A 23,370-nucleotide genomic window follows, 5' to 3' on the forward strand; every position below is an offset into this window, starting at 1 on the left:
AGAACCATGCGCGCGGTCCACCGCTCACATAAGCCCCATTGAGGACACGGCACAAATCATAGCGTCAAGCCAAAGGAGGGGGAAAGGCAGAAAAAACCACGGAAGTGCATCGAGCACAAACACAGGCAGAAGCGGGGGAAAAATGGAGGAAGGATGAACTAGTGAGGAGAAAGAAGCAAGAAGAAGTATTGCACCAAACGCCGAGAGGAGAAACGAGTAGATAAAGCAAAGAGTCCTGCCCAAGACAGAGAGGAGGGGGGGTCGACGGCGCCAACCGCACACGCGATCTCAGGGGAGGCATTCGCCGAAGTACGCGAGCGCGGAATCCGTCAATCACCGCCACCGCACCGAGACGGCCGCGCAGCGCTCCAGGAGCAATGTTGGTAGGGCTATTCATAGTCCGTCCTAGTCCGCATGCGGGCAATTCGGCTAGCGAAAAGAGGGCAAAGGCGATCCCCAGTGGGATGGGAGCTCGGTCGACCAGCTCTCCCGCACTCATTGCAACACACTGCCACATCGCCCATGCGGACAGTGCATTGCGCGCCAAGATGCGGGCCGGCACACCACGTACATACAGCCATAGTCGCCTGCTGTCGTACTGAACAAGCACGACGAGGATGGCCATACGTCGCACAAGACGTGCAAGTGGGGACATGTAGATTCTCGACCACAGCCGCTGACGTCCATCCCACCATGATTCGGCCGCGGCTCAGAAGCGAGCGGAATGCACGAGGATCGACCTCCAACACGTGTGAGAAATCCCCCGAGCACTCTTTAAAAGACACGCGCACGGAGCGCAGGGAAGCATCTAAATTTAAACCAGGATTGCGTGCATTTAGATGTGCAATCAGGTTAGAGGCGGGGATATCCGGATCGACCACCCGTTAACTTAAGATGCGGTTTCCTTTTTTGCGCCAGTCGAATAGACATAGAGGTGTTGGTTACGGGGTTGAATTAAAGAGCAACCTTGAGCCTGTCAATCGAAGTTTTCTCGTTCGAGAGAGTCATGAGTCCGTGGGGCAGTTCCTGACAGTTATGTCACCTAAGTTTTCTCTTAGTGGGTCTATATTGAATTTTAACGCGGTGGTGAGGTCCTGCGCGTCGTTGGAGGTGGGAACGAATGGCGTGAGAAACATGGTATGGGCGTGCTCTCGCCTGACGGGAGCATCAACGGCATCCTCGGCAGAGATGGGCGCCGTGACTACCGCAGCATCGACGGTTCTAGCACCGACAGCCGGCCCCGGAACTGCTGGCGCATGCCCTCGGGCAGCAGCAGCATATGAGGGTACAGTCGCAACGCAGGCATCCGCCCCGGGGCACAGCGCGGCACCCGCCCGTGCCTGTGCCAGTTGTTCGCGTAGCTGGTCCGCACGACCACACTGCCGCGCCGCCACCGCTCTCATGCTGAAACACTAGTGCATAGGGTGCCTCAGATGACCTAGAATTTGAGACCGGTGGACATTAGTCACTTTGCAATTAGTATCAAACAAAATGTTCGTAATCAATTTCTGTACCGCGACGGCGCGGTGAAAGGACGCCGTCACTGCGCTGTCTACCCAGCTGCGCTTTTACAATTGCTAATAGGTACAGCGGGGCGTGGCGCTTTTCACGGCGCTCGACGTTTCTGTGCGGGCGCGAGTAAAAGCGAGAGAGAAAACCTGGGGGCCTTTGCTCCTTGAATATGTGAGTCTGCCTAGGCACAGTGGACGAGGTTTCTTAACGCGTGTTGTATGAGTTTGTTCTCAAGGCATGCCGGCATTGCGGAGTGCGGCCCAGTTTGTTTACGCTCCGCCGCTGGCTGCCCGCGCGGTGAAGCAGTGGACACGGATGCCCCATTTGGCGATCGCTGTGTCAGAAGGGGCAAGGTTCTGACAGGTGTTGTATAAGTCGCTGGTCGCTTCTTTAGTCGCTACAATATATTGCATTTTTTACAAGCACTGCTCCAGGAGCGCACATGTAACCAGCAAACTGAAGCCTCAGGAGAGCACCTGAAGTTATATGAAAGCAGGCGGCGCAGGATATCCGGGGCACCCAAGCGGTAGCGGGGGGCTCAAAGCTCGAAGCAGGGCGGCCCGTGGGTTGGGGCCGCAGAGGCCGAGACGTGCCAGGGGGTGCTCGCATAATAAATTTGCTGTCCGCTATCATGGACAGCCGATCTTATACTCCCTTGGAACGCGCAGGCCTCTGAGAGCCCCAACGCACGGACCAGTCCGGGTTCTAGCTTTATGTCCCCGTTGCCGCTTTGGTGTCCTGGAGGCGCCGCCAATAATGCGAAATAATAACACTTCGTTTTAATTAGCAACAAACACGGTTGAATAAATATAATTGCGTCGAGCCACCAACTTGTGGTGCTAACTTCACTACCGCTCCGACAATTCTGCCAGCACGCCTAGGGACAAGCGCATGCAACACGCGCTAAGAAACTCCTCCGTGCCTAGGCACAGTCGTATATTCAAGGAGCAAAAGTCCCCACATTTCCTCTCTCACAACGTCCGTCGTCCCGGAAGTGCCATGCCCCGCTGTACTTACTAGCAATTGGAAATACGCTACTCGGCTCTACTCGGAGGAGGTAACCTCGGCACCGCCCGGCCGCGCACCGCGAGCGGCGCTAGTAGCAGTGGGGCCCCCACCGCAAGACTCAAGTACCACATCGCGGATCAGTCGTCCGAGCGCGGCGAAGACCCCGCCGATGGGGAATTGCTCCCGGCCAGCAGTCCAGCGGCAGGAGGCCGATCAGCAGCCTTACCCCGCTAGTGGTTATGAGCCATCAGCCAAGCTGCCGATCGAAGGCCTGCTGCCAAACACCGATTGTAAACAATAATACCGCCTCTGGGCGCAAAACTCCGCTACGGCCGCGAGCAGGGAACGCTTATGAGGGCCGGCCGATGGAAAAGTGCGCGGCGGAATAGGTAAACCTGGCCTTTTCGATGAAACAGCGAGGAACGAAGCGGCCAACAAAGAGGAGTGCCTCGAGTCGGCTCAAGACATTCGAGGCACCAGATGGTGCGGTGAGCATAAATGTCTCCGCAATGGACGAAGTCTTTGGTGATACGTCGGGCTAGCGGCAGCAGGCACTTGGGATCCCAAGGCCGGCACGTTCGAATATACAATCTCGCCACGGTGGAGTCAGTGCCTCTAAGACACACCCGCACAACAGAGCATTCGAGTGGTCCTCCAGCCAGATCCGCCACGTCGACCTCAGCTTGCAGCACGTACGCCCGCACGTGCACCACGCTACGGGGAAGTACCTGTGGATGTTCTTTGTTGAGACAAGGGGTCGCTGTGCAAACTTAGTCACGCAAACGCAAATCATCGGCAGTTGCATAGACCTCCTGCAAACGAAGTAAGTCGTAGTCGCCCTGCTGGAGGTGCAAGGAGAGGTCTGCTTGACACCGCCGCAACGAATGCGTGTTCCACTCAAGCACGCTTGGCCGCTGGCAATCGTGCCTAGCTGGGATGTTACCCAAGGTGGCTCTGCTGAGCTGGATGCCCACCTGCCTGGAGGCAGACTGAGCACAACCTGTTATCGGCTGGCAGCAGGTCAGCAACAGCCCCCAGAAGGAGCCTTAGGCTAGTGGTCGCAGAGTGCTGCTCAGAAGTGTGGCTAGGCGACGCCATAGTAGTCGGGGACTGGGGGTGCGCCTGGCCGCTGTGGGGGGCCACTTTGCGCCCTAGCTTCTGACCGCGCTGGGTTACTTTCGACGAGCTGATTTTGGCGAAGCCGGTGGCCACAGTTGCATAGCCGGGGTGCGCCACCGTCCCCAGTGCATGGACCACCGAAGTGGTAGAGGAGGCTTGTGTCTTGTTGGAAGCACACATATGTGAGCCGATGTGGGCATGTGGGTCGACGCTGTAGCCTTTATCGTTGGTATATGCCTCTGAGCCTGCGGCAGTGCTCAATCAAGCACTTCGGCTTGGCTGTGCACTGGTGATACCTCGCAGGATGACCACCACAACGCAGGCACGGCTCCGCCCATTTGCACCCCGCACGCCACGTGGCTATAACGACCGCACCGCCGGCACTGCAAGGGCCATGGCCACGACGGGCGCCAATACAAAGGCAACTAGAAATGGAGGATGCAGGCTGGGGGCCTTAGGGCGGCGAAGCGCAGGGTCAGAGCGCGACGGTTCCGCTTCAGCGCCGTCACCGGCAAGCCCGAGGTACCTACGACCAATCGCATCTAGCCGGAGGTCACCGTCAATGCCATGCACCGTGTCCGTGCTCTAGCAACGGTTTGAAGGGAGGCGACCATTGACAGCTATCCCGGCGAGCTCGATCATATCCAGCAGGATCTCTAGCCGCGCGGATGCTGCGGCATTAACTGCCACAATGCTGGCCGCTGGCGTTAGTTTCCTCGACTCCAGGCAGCGCGGAGAGTGCTTCCGCAGTGGCGAGGCAAGAGGTTGGGTGAAATCAAGCTGCCGTGGATGCTGCTGAAAGATGCCGGCTTGAAGTGGACCGTGCCAGCGCGCCAGCTCCTGTGGTCCCAGCAGCAAGAGTAACAGCTGGTGGGCGGGAACCAGCGTTGGCAGCAGGCCCCCTGGTAGCAGCCATCGTTGCAGCAGCTGGTCCCGAGTGGTGTGCGGCAGAGAGCACACCAGCAGCGATCCCTTCTCGTGTTGATGCGAGCAGGCGGCGTTTCTGCTTGCGTTAGATGACGTTTTTGCAGATCTCTTCATCCTGGAGCTCCGTGGCAGGCGGGCTGCTCTGGTTCTGCTTTGTATTGTCCGTGCCGTCGTTGGAATGTTCTACAGAGTCAGCGGCCGACATCACGGCATTTCCGTAGATGGGCGGCACCGGAGGGGGCAATGATTCGTCAGGACCTGTCCCCGCTAGCTTTCGCGGGGCCTCGTCATCGCTGCATGACTCGCTCGAGTGCGAGCGCTTGCGTTAAGGCGAGGTGTTTATCGTGTCATTATCGTCATCCGAATCCAGGATGGGAGCGCTCCTTAGCTCGCTGGCTTCCACAGCTGGGAAAGCGCTAACGGTAGCACTCACGATGGCGGTGGTAGCTACAGAGTTCGTAGAAGTATGGGAGTGCTCGGCGTCTCACGGCAGTGCAAGAACCGACGCCGCAGCAGGTGTGATCAGCGAAGCAGCGTATGTAGTGGCGTCTGCGGCCGCGTTGCGAAAGTTGGCATACAGTGGTGCAGGTAGGCACTCAGTCGGTCAAGGCTTTGTTGACCTTTTTACGTGGCAGTGGCCTCTTAGAAAGACTACAATGAGCCCGTCGCTTTTTAACGCGATAGCGTTAACGAGCTCGTGTCGCAGAAAAGCCGGTGTCGTCGGCGTCGGTGTCGGCGTCCGCGTCCGCGGCGTTGGCCGTGAGCAATAAATCACGGCAGGCACTTCATAAATAAAAAAGCAACTTCCCAGATGGGCTGGGTGGGAATCGAACCAGGGTCTCCGGAGTGTGAGACGGAGACGTTACCACTGAGCCACGAGATTTTTTTTTTCTTTATTGCCTGTTTGCAGCACAAACCAAGAACACATTCAAATGCTAAAACATGTCAACCACACTTTGGCTAACATTATATATTAAAATCGCTTCAGCTTGATCAGTTCATCAAGAATAGCCACCCACTCGGGAGGCTCACTCTGGGCACGATATATTTCCCGAATATACGCGACACTTTCGATGAAGTTTATTCTCGCCTGACGGGTATCGACATCCGAGTGTCGCACTGCCATTCTCGTTTTCCACAGACTGTGGAGGCCAAGGAGCATAAACATATCGTACGGAACTCCTCCTTCGTTATCGGTTGGCAAATATCGAATACCAAGAGGTGTAATCGGTAGTTCTTTCTATGCTACAAAGCGGTACAAAAGCGCCTCTAGTGAACGCGGTGTTGCCTTAGAAACGAGCTGTTTCTAAGGCTCAGGCGTGCGTCGCTTGCTCAGGCGCACATTTCGTTGTCGCGCCGAACGCTGCGTTGCTCGACGCTCACCGCGTCCGGTGCGGGGCGCGTAGTCGCTGCGCCGTAGCCCATTGTCTTACACCCCTTGGCGGGTCGACGGGAACGCTGTCGCGTTCCGCTCTTGAAGGCGAAGCTTAAGCGTCCTCCAATTTTTTTTCACGCCTTTTTTTGTACCCGCTCTTTCCGTCTTCCCCGTTCCCTTCCCCCAATGCACGGTAGCGAATCGGAGGCTTTCACTCCTTTTAACCTCCCTGCCTTTCTCTCATTTGGATCTCTCTCTCTCTTTCTCTCTCAGTCGTGGCAGGCGTCCCTCGTTTCTCGGTCTCGTCGGCCACCGACGCTGCCGGAGCATACTGCGGCATCGTCCAGCTACTCGCGTCGACCGCGGGTGACCCGCCCGAACGTTTGGGCCAGTTGGCGGCCGCGCAACGCCGTCGTGTGTACGCCTGGTGTTGAAGCATGTCGTCGCACTTGGCAATCATGTGCCGAATAGACCACGGGGACGCGACGCTCTCGGAGCGCTTGTGCTGCGATGAACGCGTGCCTGACCGCCATGCTCCTTCGTGTGTGGGGGCGGACGTGTTCGGCTCCACAGTTTTGGCAGAAGGGATGGCGCTAAGTTAGCCCAGGTGTCGCTCGAAGTTAAAACAACAGTATACGTTTGGTCGACTGTATTCCACCACTTCGCAGTCCGAAGAGTGCGGTGAAAACACTGCGCACAGACAGAGCGAGGACGCGACTGGCATTGCGGAAAGGAACGCGAAACAGCAGAGCAGGTTCTGGCGTGACCTCTTCCATCGGTGGCTCAAACAAGACTGTAACGGCTCTCCATACGGACTTTCTGTGACGGTGCCTGCAGAAAGGCGCGTGGGGCCGCTTCCGCCGATCGCTGAAAAGGGGGTGAGCACCCGAGCGCGGCGTTGACAGTCAACGCAACGGGCGTCGGTTACAGTTTTCATCTCGCGCGGAATATTTGCAAAAACCGACGTGACCGCGCCAGCGAGACGGCAGTTATGGCGCCAAAAGTGCTCGGCTACTGGGACATCCGAGGCCTCGGCGAGCCCATCCGCTACTTGCTGGCTCACGCCGGAGTCCCCTACGAGGACAGGAGGTAAGGTACACATGGATGTTTATGGCTTTCTCATTTCGTAGTGGCAGCTGGGAGTGCTTTGTGCTTCGCGCGTTCCTCGCCCGCTTCTCTGCGAACCTGTCGTGAGGTTTGAAACGCTGACGATGTACGCATCGATCATTTCGGAGTGTCATTCTATCTGTGTGTTTTGCGCGATTTTACCATTTTATTGCGTGGTTTCCTGTTTCTCATTTTGCATTCTTCTTTATGGGCTATATGGGCACTTTACCCGCCCCTCCACGCAATAATATTCTCATGTATACCGTGATAGTATTAAAAATAAATTAATTAATAAAAATAACTCGCACCGTGCAGGCGCATAGCCGGAAGCTTTTGAGCAGATTGTGATCCACCACGATGCTGTTTAGGCACACACGTAGCTTCTCTTAAATGAGTACTAAGGATGGCTATCAAGTTCAGCTGCAGTAGCGTTTATCTATAAATCTGATCAGCTCACTCGTATCATTGGCCGAGGATTGACATCCATGACAACAGACAAATACTAATTTACGGAACCTCATTGCATGAAGGCTCTCTAAATAAATACGTGTGGCTAAAGCCTTTGAAGTTACTGAAACATTTTCTGGCGACGTCACGCATTTTGAGAACATCGAATTCGGTTCAGGGAAGTGCGTATATAAAAACGTTACATTCTATTCAAAATGAACCAAGGCAACCTCTTGGGGAGGTCGAGCAACTATTTCCTCGACAATACGGCGTCACTGCAAGTTAATACAATGAATGTCATGACGTCAAACTGATGTACCGGCGCTACGGTTTGCGCCCGCATTTGAAGAAAGGGAAGCCTAGCTTTCGTGTTTTTTTTCTAGTAATCAATGTTCTCGCTCCTAAGAATGAAACATTGTTCTGGAGAACATCTTACCAAGCTAAACTGTCTTATGCACACATTCTTTTTAGTATCCCTAAAAGTACAATTCACGAGACGTACCGAAGTGTGGAATCCCTTCGGAGGTCGAGGTTGACGTTGTTCAGCGGAGCACAAAGTCATACCGAGCATCAGAACGCCTCGGCTTCGCGGAAACAGCGAGCGGTGCTGTGAGATGCCGCTAGGTCCAAGAAGAAATCACACATTAGCTACGTCATATAGTTCGCCTTCTGACATACCATGATCAGGGCTATGCTGCGCGCAAATATGCTGCATGCATGAAGTCTCAGAGACGAAATTTTGTAGGGAACCTCAATTTACAGGTTTTTCACCCACTAGCCGCCATAGAAATTCTATTCATTCCAGATGAATGACACTGGGTTCACTGTAGACCGGTCCTAACGTTTCTGCTTGTTGCAAATTCTCTGACCGTACTGCCGTGTCATAGGCAAGCGTATGTCACCGCCGAACTGCGTGTCAGGGAATAACGGCCCATTCCCAGTTGCAAGTGCCCAGTGCGCCAAGTTGGCGTGAAAGACGGTCATTGTAAAACTGACGCATGTCGAATGGCACGTACTCTCTGACGCAAGTTGGCGTCAAGGAGATTCGTCGAAGATTGCCACATGCCCCGAGTTACATACCCGGTGACCCAAGTTGGTCAGGCGATTGGTTTGGAACCCGATTCCCTCAGTAAAGGTGCCGGATATTATTGCTTTGCCCATTTAAAAGTTGTTTTTTTTGTCGATAGAAGAAGAAGTTTATTTTATTTACCACATAAGTACACTGATTTAACCATGACAATCCGGATAATCGCCACAGACTACACCAACGATAGGAGCCTACCATGAAATTTAGTCTACGACCCAAAATTCAGCGCAGCTGTGCCAGCCTCCTGCACAGATTTAGGCTGGGGGTGGCGTTTATGCACGGGTAGGTGCACCTCATGCAATGCACCCCGTCACCAGTCTGTGAACTGTACAATATGAAAGATACTATAGATCATGTGGCTGTGTGACTGCCCTCAGTACGCGGAAGAGCGTCAAAAATTGAAGAATGTCTTTACGCCCCTCGGCAACCCACCTCTGTCGGAGGCCCTTGGTCAGACGTTAAATCGAGTTTTAAGGTTATCCAGGCCTTACTTGATTTTTGAAAAGCACGGGCCTGTACTGTAGGCTTCAAGTTGTCCAAAGAGCTTACCATATGCTTTACATCTTTCCTTAACATCATCACCCATCATTCGGCTTTCTTCCCTCTTTCTTTCCCTCTTCCCCTTCCCCCAACGCGGAGTGCCTCGTTAGAGGAATTGACCTCAGGCCGACCTCTCCCCATTTCGTATCATTAAACCTTTCTCTCACTCTATGTCATGGATTATTCAGTGATCCAAGTTGGCGGGGAAGAGACTAGGCATGAACATAATAAAAACATACAGCAAACTGAGTGAAGTTTCCAAAGAAGGCTAATACCCTTAATACTCAAACACATTGAACTCCAGTTGACATCTGCGTAATGCGAAACACTCAAGGTTTATTTAGAGAATGACTCTTATGAATCAGATTACTGTTCTGTAGCGAACGGCAAATGCTTTTGCGGCCTGTTGCGAACTGAGGCGGAGGGTTGCACATGGGGTTGTTCATTGTGGTTGTGATACCTAGTGTATGAAGTTGGCGTTGGGACGATTACTTCAAGAGCAGCACATAACCAGTGGCACTTACCCAGGTCTTTCGCGACCGAGCCACGAAAACGTTGAGATGGTTGTTACAAAAAACTGGGTTGAACTCATCAAGAATGCTGCGCATTAACAGATGTATTGAAGGCTGTACATGAGAACGTCCTATTGGGACTTAGCGTGGAGTCTGCTTACCTTCTGCCGCCAAGGTTCTGCGACCAACTTTCGAGCATCACGTTGTGCTTTAGCTCAAGGGCACTCCGTATTCCCGTCTAGTTTCTTACCTTGCCATACTTATGCGTATAACGACAGAAAAAGAATAAACTTTAAGTGAAGGGATAGCTTAGTGCCTTAAGCAGGGGGTGGACAATGTTAACCACATGCGCAGCAGGCTTTCGCCTTGATGGTTTACAGGAGTCCAACATGTGGCCGAACTTTTACAGCGAAGCTGTATATGGCTAAGGCAAATCCGTCGTCCGCGAACAACCCGCGAATATGTCGTCAGCGAGCAACCCGCGAGCTGACTGATTCATGCCCCTCGGCGCAACCGCGCGAACACGCTCATGTCACTGCTCACGCGTTTGTCGTCGTTGTCTTCTTCCTCAGCTGGCTCCGTTGCCGCTCATCATTCCATCGTAGAATTTCATCTTATTCTGTCGTCATAATGGGGAGGTCACCGACCCGCAATACATGTTCTTGCTGGCGGCTCTCAACGTCAGGTCGCTGCGTCTGCACGCAGCGAGCGTGGTCCACGACGCCCTGCCCCGACGGGTATTGCTCTTGTCTCTCCGAGACGTGGTCCAATTTCTTCGTTCTTGTCGACGGCTACACCGGCATCGCGTGCGCCCGTCGAGTTCCCTCGTGAGCTCGCGGAGTTGCGATATACGTGAGGAACGACGTAGCCGCCTCCATGAGGCCGTACGACGTTTCGTCCACCACCCAAGAACTACAAAGCGTGGCGTTATGTGCCGACGTGTGTGCCGTGAAGACCAGTGATCGGACGGTTGTTGCCACCATGTACGTTCAACCTGCCTCTTCCAAGCACGACACAGAGGACTTTATGAACGACCACTTTGGATGGCTCCTCCATCCCACCTATGACAATGAAACTCGAGTCCTCGTCGTTGGCGACTTCAACGTGGACGTTTCGCGGCCAGATGGCAATTGGCTGCCCTCGTTCATGCTTGAACGGTTCGGGCTACAGTGCTGCACTTATCCCAATGTGCCAACGACCACGAGGTGCTCGTGTTTGGACTTAGCATTCGGCAAGAACCTGTCTATCGTCGTCACCGAACCCTTGGCCGTCTACGATATCGACCAGAAAGATATAACATGCGTGAAATAATAAACAACACAAGAATATTTATGTATCTCTGTGCTGTACATTTTGATATACCATCTATTTAGCTTCGCTAGTCATCCACCTTCACAGAGTGGAATGGCTGCCGTATTTTTTTTTCATTGTGAAGAAGACGCCCGTATGGATGCCGAAAAGTACGGTTATTATTAGTGTTTGTGTTCGGCGTCCATTTGATCTTTGACTACGATTAATGGCGACATGATCGACGAGTTCTCGTCACACTTGACGTCAGAATACAACAGATTGTCTGGTTATTCGTCACTGGCGACGATGTGCCAATATCTAGTTTGGCCTAGGTTATGGATATATATCTCTTACTCTCCACAGTGCAAAGTCGTCGATGCTGATAAAAGTTCTCCATGCCATCTGTTGGTTCTTTGTGTCACTACATTTAGAAATCATCCTATTTGGTACAGGAAGTACTCAAGATACGTGCAGTAACAGAATGTTTAACTGGGCTAGTTGATTTACTTGTATCTTGAAACTGTAGAAGCGCATAAAGACGAGAAACGAAGAGAATGGACAGGACGAAGCGCTTTCTCAAAAGCACTTTCTCTCAAATTTGTGAGAAAGTGCTTCGTACTGTCCACTCTCTTCGTTTCTTGTCTGCTTTTGCAGTTTCAAGATGCAAGATATATGTAAAATTATGTTTTTTGACTGCATTGTATTTCATTTTTAAGGAAGCACAGAGACAGCTAAGACAGCATGAAATGGGGACAGTTCGCGAGGCAATATTTGCTACCTTTTGTTTTCAAATGAAGTGCTTTTGCGTGTGTCATGCGCCTGTTCAATTTTTTTTTCGCGGCAAGAGAATGTAGCTGCACAATTGATTTTCTTACGTTAGCGCAAGCTCTTCGGCCCAGTTGGCGTGTGATGAACTTGAAGAAAGGGGATACCAGCGAAACACAAAAGACGCGCACACAAGGAAAAGGCGTTAGACACGGCCGGACGCTGGGCTTTCAACTGTACTTTATTGAAATTTACACTGCCGCAACATAGCCCCCGACGCATGCGCATTTTCAACTCCTCCCAAGACACGTACATAGATTACACCTCGAAGATGCATTACCACGGGAAACATGGCTATGTGCGGCAGTGTAAATTTCAATAAAGTACAGTTGAAAGCCCAGCGTCCGGCCGTGTCTAACGCCTTTTCCTTGTGTGCGCGTCCTTTGTGTTTCGCTGGTACTCCCTTTATTCAAGTTATTTGCTTAGTCGTACAAAAGATATGCACATAACTGCGACGTTATCTGACCACAGTCACAAGAAGACGCAAAGTGTGCTTTTATTGTTTTTTTTTATTTTCCATATCGTTTCTCGTGCCTCAACGGCGTTCGCTTATCGCCTGGAGACCGTCGCATACGGTTTTTGTTAAATGATTTTAGACGGCCCCTTAGTGTGACGGAGCTACTTAGAGAAGAGACCACAAACACAAGTGATAAGCTTCCGACTGGCACTTAAGCTTTCGCGCGTCGAGGGCTTTATCTCGCATGGGCGAGTTTGCAGACACCTGACATTGTTGGTGACGGTGATAAGAGGACATCGGAACGCGAACTTATGCTGGAGGACGGGACGCGGTCGCAGTCCGTGCAAGGGAAATCATTGCAGTGGTGACAAAATGCTTAACCCTTTACTGCACAATTTTTTGTTTCCTCGAAATATTATTCATGGAGTTGTAAAGAAGCATAAAAGTAGCTCTACTCCCATGGAAACTAATTTTAGCGAATTTCTGTGGTTTGAACTTCCAGAAAAAGGGTATGTTGCGTATTTGCAACAACGTGCAGATAAAAAAAAAAGTTGGAGAAGAAACATAGACTTAGTGCGATTCATACTCAGATGTTTATTTGCACGTGACAATCATTGGTGCACCTATGATTTAGCGTGGAACGAAAATAAGCAATTTTACTTGCTTATGCAGCACAGGTGGTTCCCATACTTCGTGCAGTGCGTCATGCAGATTCCCGTGCAGCCAGGAAACAATGCAGCGTTTTCGCGTTATTGTCAAAATTTAGAACATAGAAGCACAGACCTAAGGCTGTGCCCGTTGCGACACGACACGGCAGCGTACGGATGCGCCACTTCCTTTTGAAGAAAAAAAAATTACAGCTGACAACATCTTGCACACATGTTGAATGTGTATTGGACTTACACTTGTGGTTGTCATCACTCCTCGAAAGGTCACTGCCTTCACTATCAGGAGGAATTGCTCGGCCATAAAAGCATTTGGGAGCCATTTCGCTTTTGCGAAGCAAATAAACGATATATGTACATGTTGTTGCATTTTCGCAACATCGCAAGGTTCCGTCACCCGGAACAAACTATTCCGAGATAATGTTTTTTTAATCTACAGAGTCAGGAGGATGTGGAGCTCAGCGTAAGAATTTTTTTTTTACACTTTGTCTTATGGAGAAATAGATTTACAATTGGCAAAACTTACCTGTATCACTGCTCGCAGGCGCGCGCAGCCTCTGGCATGTTTGTTTTGCTAGAAGATGCGAAGGATGAGCGCACACGGCATCACAAGGCGGCGCGTTTTTTAGACGAATGTTCCGGAAATGCATCAACTTGTACAGACAGCTACAAACGGACTTTGCTTCTGTTTTTAAAGCCGTTCATCGGAATGTTGCGTAAATGCAACAAAGTGCAGTAAAGGGTTAAACACCGCAATACAAGTGCTCAGTTGTTTTAGGCTCTCGATACAGGGTAGGCAGTTTGAAGGTTAACTTTTCGGATAAACGTATTTATGAATGTCGCACCATTTTAATACCCGCTGGAAAATTTTTTTAATGCAGTGGCATGTTCCACGTGTGACAGCGAGAATTGGCGAATTTGTCTAGAGAGTTTGAAGGCACTGCGTCATTTAACTTCCATCAAGCACACAAGCTTCACAACATACACATCAAACACAGTTGCTTGGACAGTTCATTTCGAACCCTGTTTGTTCTCTCAGTACAGCAGCCCGGTGTTGCACGTTCTAGACCACGGACTATCTAGTGACTCAGGTTGGTTTGACAGACAGACAGACAGACAGACAGACAGACAGACAGACAGACAGACAGACAGACAGACAGACAGACAGACAGACAGACGGACGGACGGACGGACGGACGGACGGACGGACGGACGGACGGACAGACGGACAGACAGACAGACAGACAGACAGACAGACAGACAGACAGACAGACAGACAGACAGACAGACAGTTGCACTTCCCTCTTCCCGCGTTATTATTGCCATTGGCGATGTGCGAGACTACCGATTGCTTGCATAGTGATTTCTGCAACAGGGGCAAGACGAACCGTTTTATCGCGCCGTATATAACCCAGCTTCTTTTTACGCCGCCCTGCTATGTCACAGGAGAGTTGCTCCGCAATCTATGCCTCGCAGTGCTGCGTGCGTAATCAGGTAGATTTAAATAATTTAAGGCCAATTATTTCAGTTTACTTGGCCGTTTTGAAGTTCTGAAACACAAAACTGAGCTTCTACAATTCTCTTCCATTGTGTAATATAAACATGCTCCGTAGAGTTTACAACTAAGAAGTTGGCGATTGCTTCAATTTTTCTTGCAAATGATACCCATCTGGCACGGCTTGTCACCAGCTCGTCGTCAGCGCGAAGTCGTCAACGGGGAATACAAGCCGGTTGGTCGTTCCGTACTCAAGCGAACACAGTGAAGGTGTCAGAGTCGGGAGAAGGAAAAAATATATTTGTCGACTGACAACGATACACAAATAAAAAAGAAAGGACAGAAAAAACGCTAACACACATGCACCCTAATAGATCAATGATGACAAGAAAAATACAACGAGCGATTACCAGTTGATATAAAAGCTAACACTAACACTAAATCAGAGTTTAAAATAAAAGAAATGATAGCATACAGATGGCCGGGCACCAGAAGCAGAATGCCTACAAACCGTGTAATCGAGGGCAGAACTTTCCCGAAGAACGCTGGCGCGCCGATCTCATTGAGGTGGATGCGAATGCTGTGCTGGGTTTCCCGGGAGTCTAGATCTGACGACTTCCCTCGAGTAGGTTGAGGTTACTTGAGAGGAACTACCGTGAGCTTCATTGAAGACGTTGGTTTGTCGTCTCTTACGTCAACTAGTCACTCGAAGTTCACACGCGGCTAGCTGGCCCAGGCGGTACTGGAGGACACTAGCCCCTCGACTGTTTCTGATCAGATTGTAGGATCGGCTTCTAGACTGCCTGGCTGGGACAAAAACCTGGGTTTAAATAACTTCTGCTTTCCCTAGTTCCCTGGGTCAGGGAAGGGCAGATATTGGTGACTATCCAGTCAAGTTCACCCAATTATATCATGACCTCTCCCAACTCGTGGTTGCGCCCCTTTTAATTAGGGGCGAAGAAACGGGTGATTCTCCGCCGCTGTTAGAGATCGCGCCCTTTCATTGCACCACACAGACACATACGCATACCCTTGAGTCTATGAACCCGCCGTGGTTGCTAAGTGGCGATGGTGTTGGGCTGCTGAGCACGAGGTCGCGGGATCGAATCCCGGCCACGGCGGCCGCATTTCGATGGGGGCGAAATGCGAAAACACCCGTGTGCTTAGATTTAGGTGCACGTTAAAGAACCCCAGGTGGTCAAAATTTCCGGAGTCCTCCACTACGGCGTGCCTCATAATCAGAAAGTGGTTTTGGCACGTAAAACCCCAAATATTATTATTATTGAGTCTATGACAGACCTCTATTGTACGTTGACAAACACAGGAGAAACAACGACAGCCAGCCATATGGCGCCATACCCTCTGATAACACATACAATGTTAGCAATTCGTGGACCCACGGGATTGCACAAAGACACCAAATATTTCGGGTTATTCGCAACCTCTTTCATATTAGCAACCTTCTCAATGCACGCGTGGGACAGAGAATGCACAGGGGTCCCTACAGGAGACTCTCGGGACGTCATGGTCGCGTCAACAATAACAACCAAAATCTCTAACCCGCTTTCGACATTTTCAGCCGCTTGCCCGAGTGGCCAGCAATACCAGTCTTGCTCGCCGGTTCTTGCTCCCACCACTTTTGGCACCCGTTGATCGGTGCTGATTCGAACAATGCCGCCCCGTGGCAGTATCTTATCCCTTAATTATTCTTTAGTGACGTCATTCGAGTAACCTTTGTGGGCTTTAAAAAAAGTCTTCGAAGTAAAAAGAAACACACACGCAGTACACCACGTTATTGCATTGCGCAACACGGACTCCCATATGCGCGGGACCTTCACAGTTTCACATCGAAGCCGTTAAGGGAAGTTTCGGATCAATTTTCGTGCGGCGTTATCAAACGCCGACGGCGGGGTTCAGCGGCGTGATCGGTATCAAATGTCAGTAAGCAGCCAGCAACGCAGGCTACGGCGACGCTTCGAATTTCTTTTGAAATGTAATTATCAATGGCGGTAAAATCAACGTTACCTTAAGTATACTTCCCTCGAACAGACAATTTTTTCTGCGATGTTAATTTTGAACAGCAGTCCGTAAGTTTTACTTTTCACGTCGCGTTTCTGCAATGCCTTGATTTGGGCGAGTTGCTTCATCTTGACAGTGTTTTTGAAACAGTGCTTTGGAAGAGGACGAAAACTACAGATACGGCACGATGGGCACTCAACTTTCACTTAGACGTTAATCCAACTGACCGGCTATTATAATGCGCACTAGGCATATGAGGCACAAATCATCATACAAAACATTGCACAAGTCTATCGGTTCACGTATCGAGATACCTGGAAAGAAATTATACTGCTTTTCGTGCAGCGCCTAAGATGGACAGCTGGCACACTTATCGCCTGCTTAAATGATAACATTCGGTTATTTCACGTTTCGCCTCAGTTTTTCCCTTGCTTAAAGATTGTGCTGGCAAGCACAAGTATACATGTCGACTTTTTGCAGTGTCGAACCAAGTGGCTTCCGTATCCTTTTCGAATGTCATTGTTGTGCTGTCTTGCCCTTTTGTGGAAGCACTTGCCGGTCTTCGCAAGATAAACGCCTCCATATTTCGTACAGAACGTTTGACACGGATCCGATGTATATAGCCGGTTGATTAGTCTAACATTGTGTGCGTTTCCTGTCCTTTTAGAGATTACACACTTTCGATAACTTTCGAAGTGTGGGAGACACTAAAATTACATTTGGTCGGTTTCTAAATCTTTTTGATATTGTGTAAAACCTTATGGAAGTATGAGATCACATGCAGAGGTCTTTGTTTAAATTCTTTTGCATGGCGCTTCCTTCCCCATGTGAAATTTTGAAGTAACGTTTCACTAACAGACGAGGTTACAGACGCTGGAAAACCTGCAAAGTTAAATGTTTCATCTGGGCTGGATAGACTAGGCTCAATCTTGTGATGACTTGACTTTTTTATAACTTCCTGAAGGCCTGTGGTGGTTATGCTCCTTTTTATCATTTTAGAGTGTGCACTATCGAAAGGTAGACCAGTTTTATTTCATTTTAGATCTTATCTCCAGCACACGTGGCCATCTGATCAGAAGTAAGTGTTTAGATATAGAAATTGAATAAAATTATCTTCCGGTATTTCATATGTACACCTGATCACACGAGAAAGGTTAGAGAGCAATTTAAAACAGTCAGCTACAGCACCGATCGAGCTAAAGTGAGACATAGACATGGTGAGCTATTAAGGAATATAAATAATCGTCGACGTACCTATAGACCAGAATAATTCATTTGCGGGTTAGGTTTGCAATAACGTGGTTTTGAAAGGATGCTAAAAAATGTAACATGATATGGGGGTTATTGGTCAACCATTGGGCAGGTTGCTGCACTTTAAATACAATAAGAACCAGGGTGACTAATACCAGTCGAAACAGGTAAAATTGCAATACAGCTATAAATCTGTCTTAGTTCATGACACTAATTCCTGAAATTGTTCTTCGCCCAATTCATAATTTTTTTTTATAAACAGCACGCAGAATGCCTTCACACGTCACAGAATAATGTAAGTCATCAACGTATAGTGAAAGTCACGTGGTGATGGCTCCCGGATAATCTTTTAGTTGTGTAATAAGACTGTCACAGCACTTCTCCACGAACGGGTCATCAGTCGGTAATCACTTGAAGCGTCCTACTTTAAGCTGCCGCGACACGTTTTCTAAGACGATCACGCGCAAAAAGTAATCTGGTTGAGGGTTTTTGACATGAAGAATACCTCTAGGGGATACGATTCAGCTGATTTTTCTCACTTTTTCAGAGTCCATTTACATGCTTTTGAACCATTTGAGAGCTGTTTTCTTTGGTTGCTTTGTGTTAGAAATGGTCGCCTTAAAGTTCTTTTTGATTGCTGCATTAGCCTTCATATTGTTAAGTGGAAACGCAGTAGGTAAAATAGTTACATGTTGTACTTACAACGGTAGCAAGCACTGGCAAATATTATTATTAATATTATTTCTTGCGAAAACATATATACACTTAACAGGAACGGGAAAGTGAGCAGCAGACTCGCAACGGCCCCTGAAAGGGGCTCAACGCCTGCCTACTCTTCAGAAGGGAGGTGGGTGGCCAACATGGAAGTCCAATGTCAAGCATGGCACGTCGTCGTCATCAGATCAGGCAGTAGCCACTTGTGGCTGCGTCCCATTAAATAAAAGAGTCGACATCATCGTCTTCGAGTAGTATGCAGCAATATGCATCATGTTTCCTGGTAGTCCCACAAATCCCACTTTATCCGCTGAGGGGAAAGCCAGTTTTTGTACTTCAAAGGTGCATTGATTTTCTTAAACAGACGTCTTGGCGCTGTTTTACATTAATCTTTCATCAGTACGAAGCCCACTGCATCACTTATGACGTGTTCACGATGGCGTTTTTCAGCTGTCACATATGTTTCTTGATAGTGCTTGAAGCTGATGTCTCCTCATGCCAGACTTGCAACAGCATTTCGCGTCTTTCTCGAGGACCTTACTTACGGCACCCGAAGACAAGCATATACCCAGATGGCCATTGTATTCGCTTGAGAACTTTTCGCCGGCTCTTTAGGTAACGTGAGCGTGGTACGCTGCAATAAGAACTATGTCGTCATTACGGCTGTCTTTATGTAGTACCTCAACTTTATCTTGTCTTAGCTTAGGTCATTGTCTTTTTTCAGAGAGAGAGAGAGATAAAACTTTGTTATGTCCTTGATGGGGTTCAGGGGTGGCGGGGGTCGGGAGACTAACCCCCAATCCCCCCTTCCTCAGACGGCGGCCAGTCCTTGCTTTCTGGCGGCGTCTTCGGCCATCCGGACGGCCCAGAGCTGCTCCTCTGGGTCCAAGCTGAGCAGCAATGTCTCCCACTGCTCGGCCGTAGTTATGCGTGTGTTAGTGTGGGAGGTGTTGGTGGGTGAGGCTTTGGGGCATTGCCAGATAATATGATCGAGGTCAGCGCGGGCCTCGCACGCTTTGCAGAGTGGAGAGTATGCATCGGGGTACATGCGGTTGTAAAGCACGGGGTTCGGAAAGGTGCGTGTCTGAAGGAGTCGCCAAGTGGTAGATTGAGACTTATTCAGTGTTTTGTGTGCTGGGGGGTAGCGTAACCGCTCCCTGCGGTAGTGAAGGAGAATTTCTCTCAACGTGACCATTCGGTCCCGCGCGTGACCGCGATGCAGAACAGAGGGCTGGTCGGGATCGGAAGACGCAGGAGAAGGATGATGCGCCCGGTGTGCGAGAGCTCGGGCGGCATCGTGGGCGGCTTCGTTTCCAGCCAGACCCGAGTGACCAGGGGCCCAGATGATCTGCACGCGGCGTTGCCTTGAGGGAGGAGTGCCAGAGAGAATCTTCTGTGCTTGGGGTGCTATCAGTCCTCTTGTGAAGTTACGAATGGCCGTTTTTGAATCGCTTATGATGCAGTGTGCATTGGTAGCCGCGTAAGCCAAAGCGATGGCCGTTTCTTCTCCTACTTCGGGTTGCGTGGTGAATATTGATGCGGCCGCGGCGAGGCGGTACTGCGAACCCGCTACTGCGACGACCGCCATGGCATTTTGGTTGGGGTATTCTGCTGCGTCGACGTAGGTTACGTCAGCGGCACAAACACAAACACCTTCAGATACCTTCAGCAAGTCACCACCTTCAGCCAGTCATAGTACACATGATTTCATAGATTTTTTTAAGCAAACAAAACGTGAATAGGTTCAGTGGTACTACTTAGGGAAAGCGGGTGATAAGTGTGTCAGCTGTACACCTTTGGAGTTGCATGAAAAGAACTGGCATTTCTTTCGAGGTATAGAGACACGTGAATCGACTGACTCTCTTTATGTACATACACGCCTACCCCAACTGCAGGGTGGCAAACCGGACGTGCGTCTGGCTAACCTACCCGCTTTTCCTCTCTTCCATTCCTCTCTCTCTCTTTCTGTCGTCAGCACTGCTATCTGCATAGAGTATCTCAGCTTTCTCATGGCTTTGCTCGGATTGTTGCCCCCTTCCACCAGCACCTACAGACGCCTTCATCCAGTCAATGTACGCTCGGTTTTTTAAGCAAATGCAACGTGAATTTGGAGAATCGTGCTGCCTAAGGAAAGGAGGTGATAAGTACGTCAGCTGTCCATTTTTGGCGCTGCAGGAGAAAGCAGTGTCATTTCTTTCCACGTATGTACACACGAGAATTGACTGACTGGCCAAATCTTTTGTAGGATAATGTGTGCATCATTTACCTTATTGTATATAAAATGTCCGGTCGTTCGAAATAAACTCTTGGTGAAAGTTCCGCGCCCGTCCTGTCGCATGTGTACTTTTTATTCTCCTCCTTGATGCTGTTTGACGTACTAAGACGCGTTTTACTTTTACCACGAGGGAGGTACTCTATAAAAGACCCAAACATACTAAAATACTGTGGGTGTCGCCTGCATTACGTCTGTACACATTGGATAAATTAAAAACGTTTCGTCTACAAAGTCAATTACATACGTCCACTATCGATATTAAAAGAAATGATGTAATGAAACATTTTGTAAACACTACCTGCTTCACTAAGTACGTTCATGGCATATTGGGCAACTTTTGTGATTTTAAAAGCAAAAAACATTGGTATCTGCAGAAAGCGTCGATATAGTGAAGTATAGGAAAAAATCCAGGCATTCAAAAATATATATATCTGATATGTAGTGATGTGCTTGCAAGATATTCGGCAGATATTCTTCCTCGCACTGAACCTAGCTGACAAACCATAATTTGTAGATGGTCTGCACAACTAGCTGGCAGTCGTACTTAACAATTTGCAGAATTTCCTGCAATACAGTAAGATCCTCATAGAGTAATACAATTTTGATAGCGTAGGTCTTGAACGAATCCGTTCAGTTGAATAAGCGGATACACGTGTTCATCCTGCGTATACCACCTCACTACTTCCTGCGTGCAGAATTTTGCGGCTGGTGCTGCTGCTGCTGTCGCTGTGCAGGTACTCTTACGGCAAAGGCCTGGAGCCCAGTCAAGACGAGTGGCTGGCGGAGAAGCACAAGCTGGATCTTGACTTTCCCGACCTGCCATACCTAATCGACGGCGACGTGCGGATGACGCAGTGCCAGGCCATCCTGCGCTACTTGGGACGTAAGCTAGGCCTGGTACCAAAGGAGGAAAGAACGCTGCAACGGGTTGAAATGCTCGAGCACCAGGTGACGTGGAGAAACCAATCAGGCAAGGCCGAATCATGGCTGTGCTTTTGCCGTTCTGGGTACGAGCTGTATGAGAAACTCGCCAATGCAGGCGACCTTCAAGTGCCAAGGCCTGCATTATGATTAAGGTCTGTTTCACGAGTATATACGCAAAAGACGCACTGGCAAACTAGAAGATATTTATCCCATGTTTATTTCAGACTTGTTGTGGTCGCCTTGACTCTCATGTTTTCATCGACTTCGTACTCATGTTTCAGCATGCAATGTATCGAGGAAGTTATATTTTTGAATAGAAAAAGGTAAATATTAGCATTTGACGGCTTCACAGAAACGCTTCCACTATTTGGGACGTAAAAGATGAGTCGCTTCACCCTTAGACGATATGTCAATGATGGAATATTTCTCTTATTATTTGCCTGCGGCCGAAATGTTGAAAAGGACAGAACATACACCGTCTGTTTAGATTATCTTTCTTGTGTTATTACACCACCTATTGGCAATAATTGTGGAATAGTAGGAAATAAACTTCGCACACAAACGCAAATTTTATCATTTGCTCCACAGAGAGCATCCAACTGACAGGAACTGTGCGGAAGCTGTAGTTTTGAACAGTAGGAAAGAATGTTTCCTGCTGCATTGAATTTTTGTCGGTCTAACTAACCACAACAACGTATAAAACCCCATAAGTTAACTAACTACAAGACGCTGGTGAAGTTTTTGAATTCTACATTTTTCTGAATGTGGAATTGCGATGTGGTGTAACTTTATGTTCGGGCCTATGGCATCGCCTGTGGTGGCCGTGAAAAGCGGCTTAGAAGGGAGGAAGAATCACCTCGAAATTGGGGCAATGCAACTTCCGTTCTTCAGATATATATATATATATATATATATATACAAAAGCAAGTGAAGACGATGCTAGAAGATGACGTTATTCGACCATCTAATAGTCCGTGGGCATCACCTGTAGCTTTAGTGAAGAAGAAGGACGGTAGCCTGCGCTTCTGCGTCGACTATCGGAAGCTCAATCAGGGCACAAAGAAGGACGTTTATCCACTGCCACGTATTGATGATTCCTTGGATAGGTTGCGAAACTCGTGCTACTTTTCCTCAATGGACTTGAAAAGCGGTTATTGGCAGATCGAAGTGGATGAGAGAGACCGTGAGAAAACAGCCTTTGTGACGCCTGATGGACTTTATGAATTTCAGGTACTTCCTTTCGGTTTGTGTTTGGCGCCAGCAACATTTCAGCGTCTAATGGACACTGTGCTCTCCGGACTCAAATGGCAAACATGCCTGGTGTACTTGGATGACGTGATTGTCTTTTCCGCAACGTTCGACGAACACTTACGAAGGCTGAAAACTCTTTTTGAAGCGATACGCTCTGCCGGTCTTACTTTGAAGCCTGAGAAGTGCCATTTTGGTTTTCATGAGCTCCAGTTCCTCGGTCACGTCGTCAGTAGCCAAGGAGTCCGACCTGATCCGGATAAAATTGCCGCCGTCGCTAATTTCCCGATTCCATCAGATAAAAAAGCCGTGCGACGTTTTCTGGGACTCTGTGCATATTACCGGCGATTTATTGCGAATTTCTCGCGTATCGCATGGCCGTTAACACAGCTCACCCGAGAAGATATGCCTTTTACTTGGGGCGAAGACCAGCAGCGGGCATTCCACGAGCTCCGGCAACGCATGCAATCGCCTCCCGTATTAGCACACTTCGATGAGGAAGCCCCGACGATATTGCATACAGACGCTAGTAATGTCGGTCTAGGGGCGGTGCTAGTACAATGGCAGGACGAC

General features: G+C 49.4%; 1 protein-coding gene across 1 annotated transcript in view; it reads left to right on the plus strand.

The window, feature by feature from the left end:
- Positions 1-6,100: 6,100 nt before the first annotated feature.
- LOC142584759 (glutathione S-transferase Mu 1-like) overlaps positions 6,101-23,370 on the plus strand; it is a 55,742-nt gene continuing 38,472 nt past the window's right edge. The window contains exons 1-2 of the mRNA XM_075694992.1: positions 6,101-7,030; positions 21,360-21,573. Of these exons, the coding sequence (XP_075551107.1) occupies positions 6,933-7,030; positions 21,360-21,573 (312 nt within the window). The 5' untranslated portion in view covers positions 6,101-6,932. The remainder of the gene's footprint in view (positions 7,031-21,359; positions 21,574-23,370) is intronic.

This window comes from Dermacentor variabilis, chromosome 6 (assembly GCF_050947875.1).
Source record: "Dermacentor variabilis isolate Ectoservices chromosome 6, ASM5094787v1, whole genome shotgun sequence".
NCBI classification, from domain to species: domain Eukaryota; kingdom Metazoa; phylum Arthropoda; class Arachnida; order Ixodida; family Ixodidae; genus Dermacentor; species Dermacentor variabilis.